The sequence below is a fragment of the Juglans regia genome, chromosome 13 (genome assembly GCF_001411555.2).
Source record: "Juglans regia cultivar Chandler chromosome 13, Walnut 2.0, whole genome shotgun sequence".
Classification (NCBI taxonomy): Eukaryota; Viridiplantae; Streptophyta; class Magnoliopsida; order Fagales; family Juglandaceae; genus Juglans; species Juglans regia.
The window spans coordinates 34,033,500-34,056,541 of NC_049913.1; the positions used below are offsets into that span (position 1 = coordinate 34,033,500).

The 23,042-nt window shown below is 34.8% G+C and overlaps 1 protein-coding gene and 1 long non-coding RNA gene across 2 annotated transcripts; both read left to right on the top strand.

Moving 5' to 3' along the window:
- Nucleotides 1–148: 148 nt before the first annotated feature.
- LOC109010813 lies at nucleotides 149–4,285 on the top strand. Its single transcript, XR_004798037.1, has 2 exons — nucleotides 149–356; nucleotides 3,752–4,285. It is a non-coding gene; the product is annotated as an uncharacterized LOC109010813 (long non-coding RNA).
- Nucleotides 4,286–16,902: 12,617 nt separating this feature from the next.
- On the top strand, nucleotides 16,903–20,687 carry LOC109010823 (putative wall-associated receptor kinase-like 16). Its single transcript, XM_018991742.2, has 3 exons — nucleotides 16,903–17,785; nucleotides 17,978–18,169; nucleotides 19,359–20,687. The coding sequence occupies exons 1-3, from the start codon at nucleotides 16,903–16,905 to the stop codon at nucleotides 20,573–20,575; spliced, it is 2,292 nt and encodes a 763-aa protein (XP_018847287.2). The 3' UTR covers nucleotides 20,576–20,687.
- The last annotated feature ends 2,355 nt before the right edge of the window (nucleotides 20,688–23,042 follow it).

Here is a 23,042-nt window from a genome sequence, read left to right on the forward strand (position 1 = left end):
CGAAATTATGTATCTGCAGCGATTTTATGCCTTTTAACGGCGAGAACTTTCGACGCAAGTTTAAAAAACTACTACCAACGGGATAAAATCGACGGGATTGAGTTGGGGCGCCAAAACCCACTAAACATTTGAGTTCCCCCCCCCGAGCCTTACCAAGTCTTAAAACGCTTTATCACTGTACCCCCTTCTCCACTTCAACCATCTTCCCCGAGCCTGTGCACTGCCGTCCCTTCCCACATTATGCCTCTACCGAGACGTCGACGTCGCCGTCGCCGCCTAGCCTAGCAAGTGACCGTCTCTCTCTTTCTCAATCTCTCTGTTCATCTCTCTCGTGCTCTTTCTCTTTCTCTCTCTCCGTTCGTCTCTCTCTCTCTCTCTATTTATCCTTTTAAGTTTTTTTTCTTGAATACTATATTATCAGTCTGATTTTATACAATGACTATCGATTTTAGCATGTTTGGGAGATTGTTTCTATTAGGGTTTCATGAAAACAGAGGATTAGGGTTTTTACCATTAGATTGTAGTGTTGTATGGTGTCCCGTTGATAATTTTAGGTTCTTTTTTATTTTTTGTTGCATTTTGTTGGAGAGTAATCTTGATTTTAGGCTTTTATTTTTTATTTTGAGTCTACTCTCTTCTCAGAGTCAATTTGACTTAAACCATTTGGTTTTCTGTGTCTTGCGTGTGATCTTTGTTTCCTGTAGTTATTTCGTTTTATTGTTAGTCTTGTTATTATGTTCTTGTGGTGATTTACCGACCATCCCCTGTACCAACCAATTTCAACTTCCCCTTTTTGTTTCAACTTTAATAATTCCTACCTTAAAACTTTTTGTGAATGCTTCCTGCCAATGTGTTTTTTTTAGAGTTCTTTGTTGTTAAGTTCAATGATCTTGCTCAACTATGTTTTTTCCCTTTCAACAAGTCTGGGGTTAGTGTTGGTGCAGTTCTTAGTGTAGTTACTATAGATTTTGGGTTCTTTATTTAAGTTGCAACCATAAAATACATACATAAAGTACCTGACTTGAGTTAAAATATTGTGAACTTGGGTTCTTGATTGCTGCTTCATTAAAATTTTTATACACTTAAGCTTCATTGGTTGATGCTAAGTTGCTCTAGATATTTACTTATTCCCATATTGGCCATGCGTGCCCACCAACCCCACTCTATTATTCTCTCTTTTCCTGCCAGGGTGCAAAAAATAAATAAATACAGGCACTGTTTTATAGAGATTGCTTTGTAATGCTATTCATCATACAATTTCATTATATGTATTTTTTGTGTCTCGTCTTTCTATATTTTCTCCTATTAATTATAATGTTGGTGTCGACTATAGTCTATATAGGTTAAGTAGACTATATGACCACATTTGAGCATTTGACCTCTATCACATTTGCAAGTGTCTATGGATTATCATCTTTTATGCACTCCTGTGCAGGCAGACATGTTCTGGGCTTTTTGCTACTTATAAATCGAAGTGCAACTATAGTCAATAACTCTTGTATTTTGACGAAGATTTTGCTTCTTATAAATCGGAGTGCAAATATATAGGTTAAGTAGACTATATGATTTTTTTTATAGTTATCAAACTTTAAAACTCCTCATTTCAAGCATTCTAATGGAATTCATGAAAATAACTAATAGCATGCATGCTGTCCAATAAAGGCCATTGAGTTTTCTACATGAAAGATATATGAAGATCGTGGGTTAAGAATGTACAAATGATAGGAATTTACTTACAAATGGAAGAGAACAAGGAAGTATAAAAAATCTGGAAATTTCACCGTTAAAATGGCATTTGACAGCTTTTTAGTAACTTGTTGGAACCAAATTAAATGAAGAGCTAAAGCTTATAAGATGGCTGGTTTTTGTCCCTTGTTTTCAATAGTTTTTCATACAAACAAATAACTTTGGTTGAGCAAAAGATGCCAATGAAAATTGGAGATGAAATGGACTGGTTGAAGAAGCAAAACAGAGTGCATAGCAGAATTTTCTGCACGACCATGGACATCCAGCAGCTTTAGTACATTCATGCTCATTTTCTGCAGATTCGTTGAAGAAAGATGGATGCTCACTATTCCTAAAAGGGAAATTATATTGATATTTAATTGTTCAAATCAATATCAAATTAATATTGATATGCTCATTATGCTAAAGCCACATGTCTAGTAATTCACCTAACTTATTGTGTGCAAAACATGAATTGCTAATCCATGGCCCTGTTAGTTTCTTTTTTGAGCAACCAACCAACCAAATAAGAACAGGATGAAAAAAGAACAAAAATTTACTCACATCAACACATGTTTGAGGATAGGTAAGATTGTTGGGTCAGATGGGGTTCACTCCCATCTTGTTGAGCCACATAAAAAATTTACTATATATCCAAACATTTGTCTTTACATTCATGTAATTAATTCAGTACCCTTAGAATGAGTGTTATATTGATCCTTGTGTGCGTCCCAAAAGATTGGTTGTGTTGACAGATTTCAATGAAAAGTTTATGAATTGATCTGAATATTTTTTAGCCAAGGTGAAAACTCTTAATCAAAAAGCTGCATGCCATGCATTAGATATATATTTGAAAGGTTTTTAAAAACATAAAAATGCATAAAAATCTTGAGATTAGGGATATGCATATATATATATAATATATATATAGATAGATATTGTAGCTTATGTCAATGTGCCTTGCTCTTGCCACCAACTGGTCACTTGGTATTTGTTGGTCATTTAATGTCCAATGAAACTGTTACAGCCCAGGTAAGTTATCAGTACTTTTTCATTTCTTCTTCTTCTTACTTTTTGCTTTCTATATATCTTTCATAATTATTCTTTCTCATTCTTTAGATGTATGCTATATTACTGGCCGCTTGCCCTTGGATTCAGTATTTTATAATACTACTTTAAAATGGGTTTTCCAGGATAATATGGGTAAAAGTAGTACAAAAAGCACCCAGCTAGCACTAAATTAGGGCATCTTATAATGTATTGGTGGTGGGGTAGAGAGACACTTGTATTCAGTTGGATACCTAAAATATTATATGAGCATTCTAGGTGTTTTCAATATAAAGCTTTAAGGTAACTGTTTGTTCTATCTTATTGCAGGCTGTAAAGTTTTTCTGATTGACATTTATTAATTTATTCCAAAGTTTTCATTTCAATTCAACTTCTTTCTTGGGGCTTGGAGGGTCTTACTGGAAACAATGAGATAATTAAATGATGTGTTTCACATTAGATGTGTTTCTTCCTTTGGTTTGTTACTTAGGTTCTCTAACAAATAATAATCTATCCACTGTTTTCACATTAAATGTTTAAAAAAGTTACCACTAGTGTATATGTGTGTTTTTATAACATTAAAAAAATAGCAATTTTTCTTATTTATAAAAAAAAAAAAAAAAAAAAAAATGCACAAGGGGTAACTTGAGGGCTGAGTAGCAGCACCTTTTATGATGTTGTGTATTGAATGAAATATTATTACAAATTTAGTAAAAGTTTACTTATAGACAAATGGTTTTCAAGATTTAATAAAACTTTTAAGTTCTCGAGTGTGTGCCACACTCTTCAAGACTACAATTCTCTGATGGATGCTAAAGTTCATCGTCATCATTAATAGATGACAGCATAAAAACCTAATATGGATAAAATCTTCTAGAAGCATCAGTCTTTATATTATAAAATTGAATAATAATTCTGTGCTTAAGCCCTTGGGTCAGAATGGTGCTGGATGCTAATTAATGCTTGTTACTTGATGCAGAGGTATCACAGCAATTCATGGAGCTTTTCTGAGATGGCTAGCCGAACACTGAGTTGGGACACATAATTGGGTCAGTTCTATCACGATGGTACTCTCCAGGTTTTGTGGGTAAATATTCATGTAAGTTGGGATATGAGTTATGAAATGATGAAACAACCATCTGCATAGTTTAGGTTTTAGTGCAAGAAGATTGATAGGAAATAGATCACCAGTATGCAAATTAGAGGAGATGAACCATGTGTTTGAGGGCTATTTTGCATAAATGGGTTATACACTTTACAGCTTACTCACACCATTTTATAGCATTTATTTTGTTTGAGTACAATGTTTTTTTTTTTCTTTTTTTTTTTTAAATTTTGTAGAAGAGTATATCAACTTATAGTGAGCTTCATAAAACTTGATGAAGTCCATCTTGAAGAAAATCCCATTCTCTTGTTGTGGAAGCCAAAGAAACAAATGAAGGATATATGATTTTATATTGTGTGATTCATTGCAGCAGAATGTGCTGCCTAAATAGTTTGAGATTTATATTGAGATTTTGTGCATTATGTTCTGTATTTCCTTAGATTTTTCTTTCATGCCAAGTTGATGATTGTGCCTTTATTGTTGGGCTAGTTTCACTTAGTTTTTGCTCCTGTCATTGAATGAGTTCCTGTGTTGCTATAGGTGCAGAATCAATGTTTCTAATTTAGGTCACTTCTTTGTACCTGCCATACAGGTTTATTTCTGCACTACATAAAATCATTGGGAAAAGTAATGTGTTATTTGCAGCGATTTATATGGCTTTTTGTGACGATACATATTTCCGTCGATTTTTGCTTCTTTTGCGACATATTAAAATCCTGCAAATAGTAGTTTTTTGTGACGATTTTTTAAAATCGCCAAAATTGATAAAAAATGGTTTTAGGATTTCGTTGAACTTGTGGCGATTTATAAATAGCCAAAAATGATCAAATATAGCGATTATTATATGTATTTGCGACGATTTTGAGTGCTGGAAAGACCTGATTTATTGTAGTGAATTTTATGTTAATTTCATATATATAATAATATAAATAATTACATTGGAAGATTTTATACCCCCTTTGGATAATAACTCCATGAACAAGTAATTTGGTTGGTGATCGCTACGCGTACTCGGTAGTAGTCAAAGTCATGTGCTCGTGGTGGAAGAAAATTTAAATAATACTAATTTCGTACTGAACGTGCACTTTGAAATAGTATAGTAATAGTCAGTTTTTTGTTGATAAAAATTAATTGCAACGATTTTTCCTTGCTAATAGTCGATCTACCTCCCTAATGTCGTCCTATTAATATGCTTGGCGGGTTGCTATCCCTTATTTTATTTTCGACAGATACATTGTCGTAATATCGGTAAAGACGTATTTGTAATGTCAAGTTCATACACATGAAATATATATAAGATTTTGACAAAGAACACGTATCGATCCCACATCTTGTGATCTAGAGAGTAATAGGAATTGATGAACTCAAGCAATTAGCTAGGTTTGATTTAGTAAGCAATTTGATAATAAATATCCATATCACACCAACTCTTTTAGATTTTAAGTAAATAACAAATATAAAGAATGAAATAGAGATTCAAGCTTGTCTCAGTACTACACTCCCATCGTACTTCAAAATATGAAAAACACACTTTGTATCTTGACCACCAAATCAAAATCACAACTAGATGTGATTATTTAGGTTAGGTGTTAAGATATAAAATAAATAATAAAATCTATCTCTTCTCATTAACTGAAGGTTTTGGGACAATGTTGATTTCACATGGTATTAGAGCTGAGGTCCTGAGTTTGAGCTCTAACTCTACACTCTATCTCATTTAATTAAATATTCCACGTGTTGGGCCACCCATTGAGAGTGAGCCTGACCCAAACGAGAGGAGGAGTGTTAATATACAAAATAAATAATAAAATTTACATCTTCTTAACTATCAACTTAAGCTTTTGAAACAAGTAGTGATTTTACATTAGATACTTATGACGCCACACATCTTGGCCAAGACTAGGATGGAGTCAACATGAAATCAGCTTCTAGCTGTTTATTAAACATTGAGGAATGATTTTTTTTTTAATCTTTAATTACCCATATTCGAAGTAATAATGGCTTGATATTATTAGGGGTGTAATCGGTCCGGTCCTGTCTAGTTTTAGATAAAATTTAAGATCAAATCGGTATGTACTGATTTTATATTTTTAAAAATTGATTATGCACGGGTGCCCTTCTAAACGTACATTCGGTTTGGTTCAGTCCAATTTTTCGGTTTTAATAAAATATAAATTTGTGAAAAAAAACTACTTTAAAAAAATTTGTTTTATACTTTTATTCCAAAATTTGTTACTATTATAAAAATCTGTTATACTAAAAAAAAAAAAAAAACTGCTAAAAGTCTAAATATATCTATTACAAAAATTAAAAAAAAAAAAAAAAGTCGCAAAAGTATGCAATAGAAAAATCTGCTCCAGTAGAAATTTGACTGGTATGTTAAAAGCTGATTGAATGTGGCTGGCCATGACTCTTGAAAAGATGCCGAGCCATTTATCCCCAGTCTCCGCCACAAATTAATGTAATGAGAACTTCGTTATTTTTAAATTAATTTATGATAAAATGTTATTAATATATATATATATAAATTATGTTTAAAACATATGAATAATTAAATTTTCATATTTAAGATTAAATTTTTATTTTATAAATTATAGTAACATTATTTTATATATAATTATAATTTATATAATATTAAAAAAATATTTTAAAATATTATTATTTGGAACGGGTCCTGTCCGGATCTAAAAGCCTAAAACCGGTTCTGGCCAGTTTTTTCATTACAAAAACTGGTTTCGAATCGGACCAGTCCAAAACTAGACCGGTTTCACCACGGGCCGGTTTGACCAGTTTCTCGATTTTTTTTTACATCATTACTTGATATTTCAAGTAGGGTTTTTTTACACATCATCTCTACGTCACACACTATTTCTGTTTTAATTTTTTTTTATTTCTATTAAATTGATTTAGTTCTTTTACTAATTATTCTTAGATTATATATTTATTTAAAGAAAAAAATAAAAAATAAAATGAGAAGTGTGATTTAAAGATAATGATGACTAGAATAGCTCGTTGCATGCAGCACCCTAAAAGCCCACGCCAATACAAACCACGGGGAAGAAGGGGATGAAAAATGCTGCAGGCTAGCGTAAAAGGTCTGAAAAATCCAATTCGAATTGATTTTAGCTCGAAAGAAAACAAAGAAATGATGACAACTTTGTAAACAAAAGTCTATACGAACTTGCTCGATACGTACGTCTGGATTGAAAAAGAAGTGATGTTGGTTATATTTTGTTTTTACGTGACGACTCACGACCTTACATCAACTTTCATATTACTTAATGCCATTAATATATATATTGACTCGGCCTAATTAAGTTTCGACCAGTACCAATGCATGCATCCGGATCACTAGTGTCGATCACGTCCTATTCTCAAATATTAAATATATATTTCTAATATAATCTAAACTGAATATGAAAAGCTTAAGAGTAGAAATTAGAAAGATCTCAAAAATAAAGCACAAGAATGTTACGTTCCTACTCAATGAGAAGTATTAATAAGTAATTAATTATCTCTGATCAGACTAACAATTAATTTATCACAGGAGACATTTGAATTATAAAAAATACTATTATATAGGTTCCTACTCAATGATTAGAAGGTATAAATTCAATAATAGAATTAATACTAGTTTAGTCGGTGACAGAAACACATCGTACGTGGAGCCTAGCTAGGACAAAGCCGCCCTACAATATATAGCTAGGTCAAAGCCGGCCTAGCTAGGTATAGTTGATTTTTATAAAACTTTTTATCAGTAACACATCGTATGTGGAAACTAACTAGGACAAAGCCGGCCTAAATTATATAGCTAGGTCAAAGCTGCTTTTTGTTCATTTTCATAATTTTTTATCTTATTTCATTATTATAATTTTTAAAATTTTTTATATAAAATAAAATAAATAAATTAATTTTTTTAAAATTTAAAATAAAAATAATATTAAAAAATATATTCTAATAATATATTTATTTAATTTTTAATTTTTATTTTAATTTATCTTATCCCATCTTATTTATAAAAACAAACCAATCCTCTAAACCTCCACGTACTATATGTTGCTGTCGCCTACTAAATGAGTGGGGCGTGGTTTGATCTCATAGATGAGATATAAGATGATTACCTAATTAGTTTATGAGTTTTAATAAACTCATATATAGTTTCAATATAATTGAAACCCATATATCGAATTGAAATACTAAATTTACAATAATTTTATAAAACTTTATTAAATAATGAACATCATCACAACCACATAAATGAGCAATGTTATACAACCTCTCATCCTCCACACATCATATTTTTTAAAAATTTTAAAATTTTTTAATATTTTAAAATTTTTTTTTTTTTTGTGTTTATTCTTTTTAAACTAATTCAATTTTTCTATTAATTATTCATATATTAAATATTTGATAAAAGAAAAAAATAATAAAAATTAAAAAAATATGGTGTGTAGAGGTTGTGTGAATATTAAGAAGTTGTGTAGATTTTTTATAAAAATTAATGGCTCCTTGGGATACTTACAAGCTGAAGACGTAGGAGGGACACGTACTCAACGAGGGCAATGACATTAGTGACGATGATGGTTTTAGGCGACTAAGACAAGTGAGAGAGGTTAAGAGAGAGGTTAGTGTTCCATGTAGGTCGTGAGAGAGAGAGAGAGAGAGAGCGCTAAAGGAGTCTGAGAGAAGGGAGTCGAGAAGGGGGTGAATTTATGCATTAAACAAAACAATGTTGTTTTGGAGAAAGCAACGTCGTTTTGTCTAATGTTGAATGGGCCCAAGCCCCGTCCGTCCCCTGCACCCGCATGGGTGGTCAGATTGGAGCGGATTGCCCCGCCACCTCCCCATCGTTGGCAGAGGCAGGGTAGGTAGAGGAGGGCGGGGCCCCACTACCCTTCCCTATCTGTCACCGACTAGATGAGCATTACTAAGAATTCATGTTGGTCTATGAGTATCAGAATTTTCATAATTAACAAATTAATATATATATATATATATCTCTTTAAAAATATATAATGCATTCACCCTAACTATCTTACTTATCTACGATTTGCATTTCTAAATTGACTCTTGGGTTATGGAGCTTGATTTGTTTTGTAAGTTGGAAAAGTGCAAATAAATTGTTCGCTCTACTGTCGCTCGAGCGAAACTTAACGTACGCCTGATAGTTTGGTTAAGTGAATCTCAGATAGAGAGTTTACTCGACGATTGCTCGATGATGAGCTCGAGCAAGGTTCGGAAAAAGAGTTCCATTGAGGCTTGCTTGACATTCCGCTCAAGCCATTGTTGGATTAGCTATTCGCTCAAGGCGTGCTCGACACTTCACTCAAGCGAATAACCCAGTTTGGCCGCATTAGGGTTTCCTGGCACTGTTTGCTATATATATGTTTTAGAATAAAAATGTATCAGTTTGAGAAAAATATAGAGAGGAACGTTGAGCTTGTGTGAGTATGGTGTTGCTCTTGTAACGCACGGTATGATTGTAATCTCCTATGAATAAAATTTCCTGTAGATTTATGGATGTAGACACGTTGCTGAACTAAGTTAAATACTCTGTATGTCGTGTGTGTGCACACTTAATTCCTATGTTTCTGCATTTATTTAACTGTCTATCTCGATATCGTTGTGTGTGGGCGTTGTTGCTCTAGTGTTTCTACAACAACTGGTATCGGAGCTCTAAGGTTCCTAGGGTTCGGGGCTAAATGATTTCTGGAGAAGACGTGACGATTGAAATTGAGAGGTTTGATGACAAAGATTTTGGTTATTGGAGGATGTAAATTGAGAATCATCTCTATAGAAAAATGGTACACCTTCCTCTGTTGGGAAAGATGCTGGAAAGCATGGACGAAACTATGTGGAATCTATTAGATCGATAGATTCTAGGGGTTATTTGGCTCACCTTGTCTAGATCAATGGTGCACAACATTTTAAAGGAGAGAACCACATCAGATCTCATGGAAGTTTTGTTAGGTATGTATGAAAGGCCGTTGGCGAATGAAAAGGTGCATCGCGTTGATTCTATTGGCATCGTTGCCAAATAGTTGGGAGACCATGCGGATGATGGTAAGTAGTCTAGCCAAGAAGATGAAATTCAGTTACGATGATGTAGGTGACATTATTCATCCTAAGGAGGTACAAAAGAAAGACTTCGGGGAGTTTTCTGGTACCGGTTTGGCCTTGAGTTTTGACGATTGGGGCAGCAAATCATTTGTCGGAGTTATGGGAAGCTGAGCCACATCAAGAGAGGTGTCCAGAATCAGGAAAGTATTGTGGATGATGCTGTGAACATGGTGCTGAAGAAATATAGGACACTCTAGTTCTTTCAGTACACAGTCTGGTTGATGTTTGAGTGATGGATTCAAGGCTTTGTTTCATAGCACCTTACATCTAGCAATGATGTAGAACTATGATGTTGGCCATTTTTGGATGATGTACACGACTGATGAAGAGACACTAGATGTAATGAGAGTGGCTACTTCCGAATAGGAGTGTGTTGGCATTGCAGCAAGTTAAACATGTTCTGGATCTGAAGAAAAGCCTGATCTTTATGGGATAGCTTGACAACAGCGATCATACAATATCGTTTTCTGGGAGCATGGAAGGTCACAGAGGGTGTGCTAGTCTTGGCGCATGGTAAGAAGTCTGACACTTTATATTTGACATCAGGGTCTAGTGATGTGAAGGTAAATGCAAAGTTGCAACAGAGTAGGCTTGGTCATGCTAACAAGATGGGGGAAGCAAAAGTGATTCAGTTTTGCAGTTCCTCATTTAACCCTAGAGAAATCTCCTGAGACCACAGTGTGGAGTAGAGGCATGAGAGACGGGAATAGAGCGTCTGGTGTTCCAGGTATGTCTACACCTCCATGGTGGTCACCTACCTTGAACTATGTCCTGCTTAAAGAAGGTGGTGAACCACGGTACAAAGGTGAAATCTTGTGAGACGTAATATCAAGCAAGTGGGAGTTAGCTGAGAAGAAGTTGATTGGGCTTTAAGGGAGGAAGCTGAGATTGCACAGGAGGTGGGCACATTGATCAAAGCCAGAACAGGTTATCAGCAGGAGGTGGGATCATTCACCTAGATCAGAGAAGGGGACGTCAATAGCAAACTCTTTGATATTTGTCAAGGTCTGAGACCAGATATTCCCAATGCAATGAGTGTTGTGAGATGCCTAGTCTATGTGCTATTGAGGGCGCTATACATGAGAGACTAAAGTCGGGCTCGACTTCAGTACCTTTTGTCGCTTGAAGATGGATGTTTTGAGCTACAGAGGTGGTAGGGTTTGTGTTGGAGTTAGTGGCTAGCATGTGGAGTTAGGCATCACTCATTATCAAGTTACACGCATGGTTGTTACCCGTGGCCCGATGGGAGCCAAAGTGTGCGAATGGTCCCTAAGGGAGACCATGGTGCATGCCTTAATAAAATGATTGTATGGATTTTGTGTGGATCACAACCCCAAGCCTAGATGAGTTATTATCTCGGCGAGCTCATCAGGTCACTCAAAAGTGCATAAAACTGTGTGACCTCCCACATGGTTTGTCGCCAGGGGACAATTGTCTCTAGCAAGACTGTAACGCTCTTTGGTTGAGTTAGTTGCCTCTCTATTGGTGGAGACTAGATGATGTCTGGTCATGTACATGCCAAGCGTAGAGCTGGGTATCACTCGTTATGAAGTCACACGCACGGGCATTAGCCATGGTGTGAATATGGTGCATACCTTAATGTTAAAATGAATGTGCGGATGGTCCATATGGGAGACCAGGATGCATACCTTAATGTTAAAATGAATATTTCCAAAACATTAAAAAATGTAATTTTCGGGTGCGTAGTATTTTGTGTGAGATTTGAGAATGTGCTTGTGATTTTATAAATTTGTAAACTTCATAATTCTCTGAATTTCCCATTTTTGCGTAATTTCTTATTTTCCCACATGCTTGCATTTTGGGTGTTAGTTTTGACTTCACTTACTAAGATTTTGCGAAATCTCATTCTGGTGTCCCCACTTGTGGTTCCACTCAACGGAACCGGAGACTTTGATGTAGAGGATGGGTACGAGTACGAAGATCCGGTTCTGACTAAGGATGTGATGATTTTGGGCCCTTTCCCCCTTTCATTTAAGTGTTATTATTTGATTTAACTTATTCGAATGACGGTAATATTTTTATGCCATAATATGGTAGACTTTGTGGCTTATGGATATTTGCTTGGTGATGTAGCTTTAATTTCTGGTAATGTTAGAATTAATGACTGTCCTTTTATTTTTCTGTTGCAAATTAACTGCATAATATTGTATTGCATGTATGCACACACTTGACGTTAGTATGCACCAGGGGTGTGTGACCCTTGAGGTTGACATCTCGGCACCACGATTTCTCCCAAAACACAAGCGGGAGTTGAGGGTGCCACAGGTGGTATCAGAGATTTTACGACTCTAGTTAAATTCATAAGTCCCTTAAGTACGGTACTAGAATTATAGGCTTCAATCATAGTATGATAGGGTTGAAAATTTTGTGTAGTTAGACTTGGAGTTTTAGCAAAGTTGGCCGGAAATTCAGTATGATACGCATGAACCTTTAGCATAATAGGCTAAAACTTAAGCAATTAGGTTTGGATTTGAATTATCAAAGTTTGAATCACTAACACCATAGTATTACTAACACCATATATATTACTAACACTATAGTATTACTAACACTATGGTATTATTATATTAATATATAGTGTTGGTGTTAGTAATACTATAGTATTAATATATAGTATATAGTAATCTTAAGTGTTAGTAATCTATAATATTACTAATACTATAGTATTATTATATTAATGTATAGTATTACTAACATTAACACTATAGTATTAATAACACAAACACTACAGTATTACTAACACTATAGTATTTTTTTTTTTTCGAAAATAACTTTCCTTTTATATTCATTATCAGCTGGCACAAAGTTTGTCTTGAATGACAGAACTAATCGTCTCCTCAGGTACACTTTCTATCAACTGTCTTCTATTTCCTCTCTTCTAGCTTTTTTCTCACCACCCTTCCCCACATTCTTCCCTTCTTTCTCATCAATAGTAAGTTTTGTTCCCATGGCAGCAGATAATATTTCACCGCTGCTCTTTTTACTCTCTTTTATAGTTCTCTGGTCCCTTCTCTCCATGACCACGTCCTCACCTTCCAACAAAGCCCCCCTCTCAACTCCTTGTAGCTCCGTAACTAACATTGCCTCTGGGCTCAAAGTGGCTTTAATACAAACACCTAAGCTGCCAACCTCCTCACTCCCTTCCACTCTCTTGATCCCAATGGGATCCCCAACCTTCTTTGTTCTTTCCTCTCCCCTACCTCCAATTCCCTTAGAATCCCTTCTCTTTTATCCCTCACCCCTTCAACACCTTGCATCCCTTTCACTTCCTCGTCTTCCCTCGAGTTCTCTCTCAAACCAACAGATGAATTAAGACCATCAGAAGTATTCTCACCTTTAGTATCCTGTCTTTGATTCCCCTTCCTCTCTGGCCTTCTTCGGTTATCAATTGTTGCTCTTAGCCACAGACCATATTGTTTCTCACTCGATCCTTCATTTGTGCATTCCTGAGCATCATGCACTATCTTCCCACAACTGAAGCAAATTTTTGGTAGTTTCTCATATTGAAAAGGGATCCAGAGTCAATCCCCTCCCATCTTCACTATTCTTCCCCTGGCCAAAGGCTTTTTGAGCTCACATTCTATCTTTTCTCTTAACGTCCTCCCCTAGGCCAAGCGATCTTCTTGCACATCAACCTCTATGACTTTCCCGATCGTACCACCTATCTGTGTTTACCCATCCCCTGATTCATGAATCCCATAGGCAAATTATGCATCTAGATCCAAAAACATTCTTCATCAAAATATAGTCTACTCGTTTGAGTCTTCCCATCAAAATTCTTTAATACAAACAGGAAATTATCAAATAACCACAAGCATCTATCCAAACTTTGTTCTTGTCACTAGATTTAGCAAAGGTAATGACAAAATAATTCGTTCCAATTTCCCTAAACTCCATCGGCTTCCCCACCTTCCATATATTTTACATTGTTGTCTTCACTATCTCCCTCTCGATCCTTCGTTCAGAAAAAATCTTCCCCACAACACTTTGTATCTATCTCTTTTTCCTTCATCTGTTTCTGTTCCCCCATTTCCACCACGATTGGACAGTTTCCTCCTCAATTAGCTTCATATGTGCCCATCTCTCCTCCATCTCCTCCATCCTCCACTCTACCCACCACCGTGAATAAATACTCTCCCAACCTCCTCCGTCAAAATAGAAAGTACTGACCCCATTCCTACTCGATCGATTTCAGAAAAAAACGGTTGAGAGCAGACTCTTCAAGCATGAATACCCACCACGCACTTTACTTCCCTGGAATTACGCTGTATTTTTCTCTGGAAAATAATTTTTCACACTATAGTATTACAATATAATACATACTTATAGTGTATAATACTATTATATCATGATTGAAGGGCACATACGTTCGATATAGTATAGATATTATTATATAATATATAGTTATTATATAATATATAGATATTAGTATAGTATATATTACTATATTATATTTGAAATTAGTTAAAAAAATATGCAATATGCAAATTAAGGGGCACTAACGTTCAAACACCCAATTGAACAGAAAACGGTTCAAACAAAAGAATTTAACATTCGAATGTATGTTCGAATGCTGCATAAATGCGTTCGAATGGTGCTACACTATAAGAGGTGCCTGGTTATTCGATCGATCGAACATTTGTCATTTTGTACGTTCAAAACTCAAAAAGGGATCAAACGCAGGCCGTATCACCGCTACCGTCGACCAACAATATAACTATTCAAAAGGTACCAATTCAATGTATTTTTTTTTTGGTTATTTTGATTTAGTTTTAAAAGATATTAAAAAACTCATATTATTTATAGATTTAGTATTCTAGAGCTAGAAAACACAAGGTCAGAATGGTTCTTTGCAATTTATGGCCTTGTGTATGTATTATTTGTGGAAGAAACAAAAGGAATTAGTAGATTCCTTTCATTTCAATGGCCACTGTGTCTACTCAGCTATTGCTGGACCTCGATCCAGATTCTGTTCGAACATGGTTTAAACATGTTCGAATGGTTAGAGCTCAAGAGTTAGAATTTCAAATGGTTAATGACTAGGATGAGGTGTTCCACCTCACCTCACATTATATATATATATATATATATATATATATATATATGTAATGTGACTTTTCAAATATGGATGATTGATTAATGGTAGGATCATGCATGCAATAGAAAGGGACGTACGGATCTGAAATTAATAGACGACTTTGATCTAGTCTCCAAGGTGTGTTGCTTTCATCACAAACTATATATATAAATATTATGTATGAACTTGCCACCACAAATACGGTCTTTAGCGATATTATGATAATGTATCTGTTGAAAATAAAATAAGTAATAGCAATCCGCCAAGCATGTTAATAGGATCAAGACATTAGCGAGGACGATAAATTCAAATAGAAACAATAAAAGTCCAGCTTGCAAAAATAGACTATTAGTGAGGAAAAAGTATTTCGTTGCCATTCACAGACAATTTTGATAACTGACTAACAACGAAAAATCGTTGCAATTGATTTATTTTTATCAACAAAAAATATGCTAATACTATGGTAATTTCATAGCGTGCGGTATGAAATTAGTATTTAAATTTAATTTATTCTACCAAAAGCACATGGCTTTGACAACCGCATATGCGTAGTACTGATCATCACCAATCAAATTACTTGTTTGAGTTATTATACAAAGGGGATATATAAATCTTCCAATGTAATTATATATATATATATATATATATATATGAAATTAAAATAAAATTAGAATTTCAAGGCACTGTTAATTATTCAATTAATGAATTTTTGAGTACCTAAATAATAAAAAAAAAAGTGAGAAAGCACCATTAATTGTTATAATTTATTAAGCTTAAATATCTTTGCATGAGAATTGATACAAATATAAAAAAATTATATAAAGTAAATTTATAAGTTGATATAAATTTATAAAATTTGTTAAATTTATTTTATAATTAAAAATAATTTTATAATTTAACGTATTATATTAAATTAGTTTAATTTATAAATTTACGATTAAAATATTTTTTAAATTTTGACAATACTTTTTTCCCTTTTAAGTCCACATCAATCTTTTTCAAAACAATAAAAAAAAAATCCACATCAATCACGGCTTGTGCAGGCCCCTTCTGCATCCGATAAGTTTTAGGAAAAATTTACTTTGTCGCACAAAGTTTACCGTTTTATTTGTTCGTTCTGTTAAAAAAAAATAATAATAATAAATTTGTTATTTAATAATTAAAAAAATAATTTTTAATATATTAACGTATTTTTTATATTTTTTAAAAATAATAAAAATATATAAATAAAAAAATTAAATAAAAAAATAAACACTAACTTTATACTAACAGTCACTTGCAGCTGAAAGCTACAAACGGCACGCTAGCTTTACTGTAAGTTTTAATGCAACAAAAGTATCAATGATCTAGAAATAATATATGTATTCAACACGCGGCATGATCCCTTCCACACGGGTGAACCAGAAAATCTGGTTTGAGGGGTCAAATTAAAAAAAATAGCAGTTAGGGGTTCAAATATTAATTTTTATGTAGTCTATCTTATAAAAAAATTAGTATTTCAAAATTTAAGTGTTATGAAAATTCTGAATTTTATATAGTGTATAAAAAAGTCTTTCAAAATTTAATTTTTAATCAAAATTTTAAAAATTTTTGGGGGGCCTTGGTACATCCGCTCCTGCTTCCACATCATCTAACATAAAATAATATTAATTGATATTCTACATTTTTTTTTTTTCATAACTCTAAATATTAATATATTATATGGTCCACTCTATTTGGATTTATCCTTTATGCCTCCATCTATGTGAAGTCTTGCAAGAGACCAAAACAAGAAGTTTGAGAAGCGAAGATTTTCTTGAGAAAAACAATGGGTTTGCGTAGGATGTTCTTGGAATTAGTGATATCATGTGTTGCGGTGATATTGTCCGAAATGGGTGCTGCAGCTGTAGAATTTCCCATAGCCCTGAGCCCTCAATGCCTGAATCGGTGTGGAAATGTTCGAGTTCCATATCCATTTGGTACAACTAAAGATTGCTCCCTAAATGATGATTTTTTGATTAGTTGTGACAATTCGTCCGGCAGTCCCCAACCAATAACCGGTGCAAATTTGAATGTCACAAACATTTCGATGAACGGCGAGCTTGACATCTTGATGTATATAGCCAAACAGTGTTACGAGAGTGGTAAGCCAGTACATGAGCGTAACAACCCCTCGATCAACTACCCGGCTTTCACAATTTCCAACACCAAAAACAAGTTCTTCACCATTGGCTGCGACAGTTATGCTTATCTCAATGCTTTCCGAAACAATGAAAGCTTCTCCATAGGCTGCATGTCTATATGCAAAAGTCTTACAAATGTCGAAAATGGATCTTGCACTGGGATTGGGTGTTGCCAGGTTGACATCCCAAAGGGATTGAAGAACTTTACTTTGGAAGCTCGTAGCTATTACAATCACATACGTGTCTCTGAATTCAATCCATGCAGCTTTGCTTTTGTGGCTAAAGAGGATGACATGTTCAATTTCTCCTCTAGTTATCTTAAAAGCCTGCAAGGGAATGAGACCTTTCCAATGGTTTTTGATTGGGCACTCGGTAAGGAAACATGTGAAACTGCTCCGAACAAGCCAGATCAATACATATGTGGGGGTAACACCTTATGTGATGTTCCCCCAGAAGGGGTCGATGGGTATCGTTGCAAGTGCAAAGAAGGTTATCGAGGAAACCCATACCTCTCTGATGGTTGCCAAGGTACGTATGAGTTGCATATCTAACAAAAGCTTCTCCAAAATCTTAAAGGAAACAACTTTTATATAGAATCATGAAACTATTCTTGAGATTTGAGTAGTTTGAAGTTCGAAAGAACTCATGATCATGTGCGTTTGGTTTGCTAATGAAGCATCGATCGAACTTAATTAATATTGTATTATTGCTCTGTTTCAGATATTAATGAGTGCGAAGAAGATCCGAAACCCTGCAATATTACTACATCAACATGCAACAACATTAACGGGAGTTTTACATGTACGTGCCGCGTCGGATACGAAGTTGATGCGAAGATCATAAACGGATCAACAAGTTGCAGACTTAAAGCTCCGGCCAACCGATCAAAGATTAATATCATTATTCCACTCGGTAAGTAGGCAGAATATTAATGTGTGTGTGTGTGGGTATATTGCATTATATTCTTTTATAAAACCAATATTTTTCTACTAATTGGTATTTAACTAATCCTTTATTAATTACGTACATGGGTGCATGGTTGGACCCCATTCATGATCTCTCTCTCTCTCACGCGATTGATACTCTTTGGTCAACATGATGCCAGCTGCATGGACATTGATATGTCTTGCTAGATACTGAAATCAACAAGAGTAATTAATATTTTAAAATCTTAATTAATATTCTACTCTGATCATTTTTTGTGTATGTATATTTACCTTTAAACTTGTTGATGACAATCATGAGAATAAAAGCAATATATATACAACTAACACTACCAGTAGATCAAAAGTAATATAAAAATCTATTAATTAAATATTTTATCTTTTTTCTTGTTATTTTTAAGAGTTAAGTGAAGACTTAAGACTTGATATAAAAACAAGAGCACAACTCAAAAATTTATTGAATTAGAGTCCCTTTGGTTCCTCCTCAAACTTCCAGAATAGAAGCGGATCGAATAGATCTAGTACGTACTTAATTATATATATTGGGTAAGACCTAAAATATTTCATGTATACTTATGTGATTCTCTTTACCTAAATTAAGGAACTTAGTGCTAGTTTAAATATTACTACTTTGAACAAAATGTAATCGATTCCATGGATCTCGATCTGTTTCAAATAAAGGGAGTTGCTGCTGTCAAGACTTAGTGTAAAACCACCCAGGTATTAATATCACTACAAGAAAAATGGTCTTTTCATGTGACTAATTTATTGCAACCAAAAGACTTTTCGCAATTAATTTTAATTACAAATAGTCATTTCGCTGAAATTAACTGATCGCAAATAAGCAATTTTCTTATAGTGTAATACACCTTCCAATCTTGACGCGTTCTCTCATTAGTCTACAAATTTTACAATGAGCTCAAATGCACTAGATTCTTTTAAATATCTATAGGTATCTAGTGCCTTTGAGCTCGATGGTGATGTAACATTATTCTTTCTGTTTTATGTTTTTTTAACACTAGTATGATTCACCCATTATGCATTTGCCCATATAGAACTAAAGTATTGAACGAGCTAGTTACCTACCTATTTGATTCGCAGTAACTTTGTTGAACTATATTTATGGAAACAAAGATAACATGTTTGAGTATGTGCAGCTATTAGCATTGGCCTCATAGGATTGTTCATGGGAGGTTCTTCAATATATTTTGGACTCCAAAGAAGAAAACTCATCAAGCTAAAAGAGAAATTTTTCCAACAAAATGGAGGCATATTGTTACAACAAAAACTCTCAAATTATAGAGCTTCTACAGAGGTTGCGAAAATCTTTAGTGCTGAGGAACTAGAAAAAGCTACCAATAGTTACGACGAGAGCAGAATCCTTGGTCAAGGAGGCTATGGAACTGTTTATCGAGGAGTCCTACCAGATTACGAAGTTGTTGCCATTAAGAAATCAAAGATATGTGATCAGAGCCAAATTGAGCAATTCATAAATGAGGTAATTGTGCTTACACAAATTAACCATAGAAATGTGGTTAAGATGTTAGGTTGTTGTCTAGAAACGGAAGTTCCATTACTAGTTTATCAATACATCACAAATGGGACTCTTTCTAGTCACATTCATGATAGAAACCTATCATCCTCGCTCTCATGGGAAAAACGTTTGAAGATAGCATCAGAAACTGCAGGGGCACTTGCATATTTGCATTCTTCAACTTCGGTGCCGATTTTACATAGGGATGTGAAAACTGCAAATATACTTTTAGATGATAACTATTCAGCAAAAGTGGCTGACTTTGGAACTTCAATTTTGGTCCCTGTTGATCAAACACAATTATCAACATTGGTGAAGGGGACTTTTGGATATTTAGACCCAGAATACTTTTATAGTAACCAACTTACAGAAAAAAGTGATGTCTACAGCTTTGGTGTTGTCGTGGCAGAGTTATTGACAGGTGAAAAAGCACTTTGTTTTGATAGGCCGGAAAAGGATAGAAATTTGGCAATGTGCTTTAACTCTGCAGTAAAAGAGGATCGCTTGCATCAAATTCTTGACAATCAAATTGTTAATGATGGCAATATTAATGCGATAAATGAAGTTGCTGATATTGCAAAATTGTGCTTAAGTGTAAAAGGGGAGGATAGGCCAACTATGAAGGAAGTGGCAATGGAATTAGAAGGATTGAGAATTATGGGAAAACATCCTTGGGCAAAGGCTAATCTTTATGCAGAGGAGACTGAAAACTTACTTGGGCCACCTACACACTCATTCAACATTGATGTCTACAATGGTTCTTCCTCTAGTACCATCACAAAAGTTGGGCTTGAAAGTATGACGAACGAAGTCATGAAACCATTAGATGACGGCAGATGATGATCAAGCTAGTCCATGGCCAATACATACATCATGATCTTCACCAGTTGATCAAATTTATTACTTAATGTACGTACATATATGTGTATCTCTCCTATTTTTTCGTGTTTAATGTCTGAATTTTCTTGTCGCACACCTTCATTTTCTTTTTTGTAATAAGGCTTCATTATCCTTTTTTTTTTTTCACTTTGAAATTTGATTTTTATTTTTATTTTTATTTTTATTTAAGGTGGACGGGACCTCCGGAATTTATTAAAATCCTCACGTATGGTAGAGAAAAACCATGGATACAAAGAACATTATACTAAATGCTATTTCGAAGAGACCCTATACATGCCTAGCAGCTCAATAAAGGAAGGCTTAACTTATCCACTTTCAATATTCCTTTCAGCTTATGCGGTAGATCCGCGTAACTCGTCCAAGTTCTAAATGATTGAGTATCAAGTCGAGCCAAAAAATCAGCACCTGCATTACACTCTCTAAATATATGAAGAAACACAACCTATCGACCTGAAAGAATCTCGAGGATTTCATCCCAATAGTCCTCAAGGTATCAGATTCCACAGCTTTTTCCTCCAACCAGTGAACCACTAGCATGGAATCCAATTCCATTTCAACTTTATCAAGCCCATTTCCTTACAATACCGTAAACCATAGAGTAGGGCCATAAATTCAGCAACATTGTTAGTACCATGTGGTAAACCTGCTGAGAAAGCCAATAACAAATTCTCACATGAAAACTCAATTTTCAAATATACACATGAACATGTATGCAATTATGCGATAACCCAGTTTTCATTTACAAAAATGAACATGCGTGCAAATATGCAATGTACGTGATAGGACACAAATATCCAACAACCAACAAATCCCCGCATAACCGAATCACACAACAACTCCATCCTCCAATCCAACCGACCCCCTTACTCCTCAAACTCAGTCCGACACAACTAACTAGTTCACATAAAATATAAGTTAGTGCAAAAATACATTTAGATCTCAAAAGTTCTTTGGAAAAATACTTACAGTGCTATAATATAATTTTCGAATGATCACGGAGGTGCTAGAAATGGCGGCACAACAACGTAACAGTGCAAAATGCACTATGACCGTGGGTTTCAAAATGTTAGATTTTGAACGGGGAAAAATGAAGATTTGAGATTACTAGGGAAGGGCTTAGGAATGTCGGTGAAACTAATGGTGGTGGCAGTTGGCCGTGGGTTGCTGCGTAGAGGGTGGTTGAAGTCCAAAAAGCCCAAAATGAAAATGGAGTTGGATGGACTTCACCTGTGGCGGATCGGAGCTGAGGATGGGTGGGTTAGGTAGCTGGGGGGTAGTCGGTGATGTGGTAAAGAAATGGCGACGCGCGAACACAAGAGGTGCCACGGCTTGAAGCCATGCATGGAGGCTCATGGCGGCACGAGAGGGGCAAAAAACGGAGGGGTGAGGTCGCCGGTCGGTGGGGAGAAGAATGGGAGGGGCAGTGATAGCAATGGGCGGCGCACGACGACACTGTGGGTGTTAGAAAAAAAAAGCAAATGGGAGAGAGGGAGGGTGTCGCGTGTGGGAAGAGAGAGAGAAAGGAGAAAAAGAAATGAAGGAAAAAGAAGAAGAGAAAAAAAAAGAGAAAAAGAGGAAAAGAAGGAAAAAGAAAAAGGAAAAGAAAAGGTGAGGGAAAAAAATGAGGTTCAATCCTCACATCTTGGGTCATAAAAATGATCCAACAAAGAAGATTTCAAAACAATAAGTCAAATAAAATAATTTAAACGTAGTGATTAAATAAAAATAAAATAATTAAATCCAACAATAAATTAATTTAAAATGAAGAGCAATTTAAATGCATAACAATAATTAAAATTAAGAAAGCATATCAAATTAATTTTCACAAATTAAAAATCATAAAAATAAACCAACGAAAAATCCGATAAACTTAAAACAAGAGAACTAATATTTAAATTATTAAAAATAATCATTTAATTAAAAATACACTAAAATACGAGATGTCACAGTTTTTCCATACAAAAGCTACACACCGTAGGAGGAGGAACTCTATTTGGAAGTTGAAAACTGAGAATGGGGGAATGGGTGCATGGAGAGGGGAGGGATAAGCTGATTTTAGACCATTTTGAGGAAATGTTTTCTTCCTCATCTCAAAGGGGTCAGATGGACTTTTTGAGAAGCCTTAGTGGTAGAGTAACACTTACCATGTATGAGGCCTTAAAGGAAGTGTACACTACTGTAAAGGTCAAGCTGGCCCTGAAAGAGATGCATCTGTTAAAGGCACCTAGGCTTGATCGGATGCCCCCTATATTTTTCCAGAGATACTGGCCAGCTGTGGGAGGGAAGGTAACTAAGGCTCTCCTGTCAGCTTTGAACACTGGTGAGTTCCCGATGAGCCTAAACCATAGTTTTATCACCTTGGTTCTTAAGAAGCCTGAGCCTATTAAAGTTACTGATTTTAGACCTT

Bases quoted from the DNA above. Each gene is read 5' to 3' on its own strand.
- LOC109010823 (XM_018991742.2), top strand. From the start codon at position 16,903: ATGGGTTTGCGTAGGATGTTCTTGGAATTAGTGATATCATGTGTTGCG. The intron at 17,786-17,977 runs GTACGTATGAGT...GCTCTGTTTCAG, and splicing joins CCTCTCTGATGGTTGCCAAG to ATATTAATGAGTGCGAAGAA. The intron at 18,170-19,358 runs GTAAGTAGGCAG...GAGTATGTGCAG, and splicing joins TAATATCATTATTCCACTCG to CTATTAGCATTGGCCTCATA.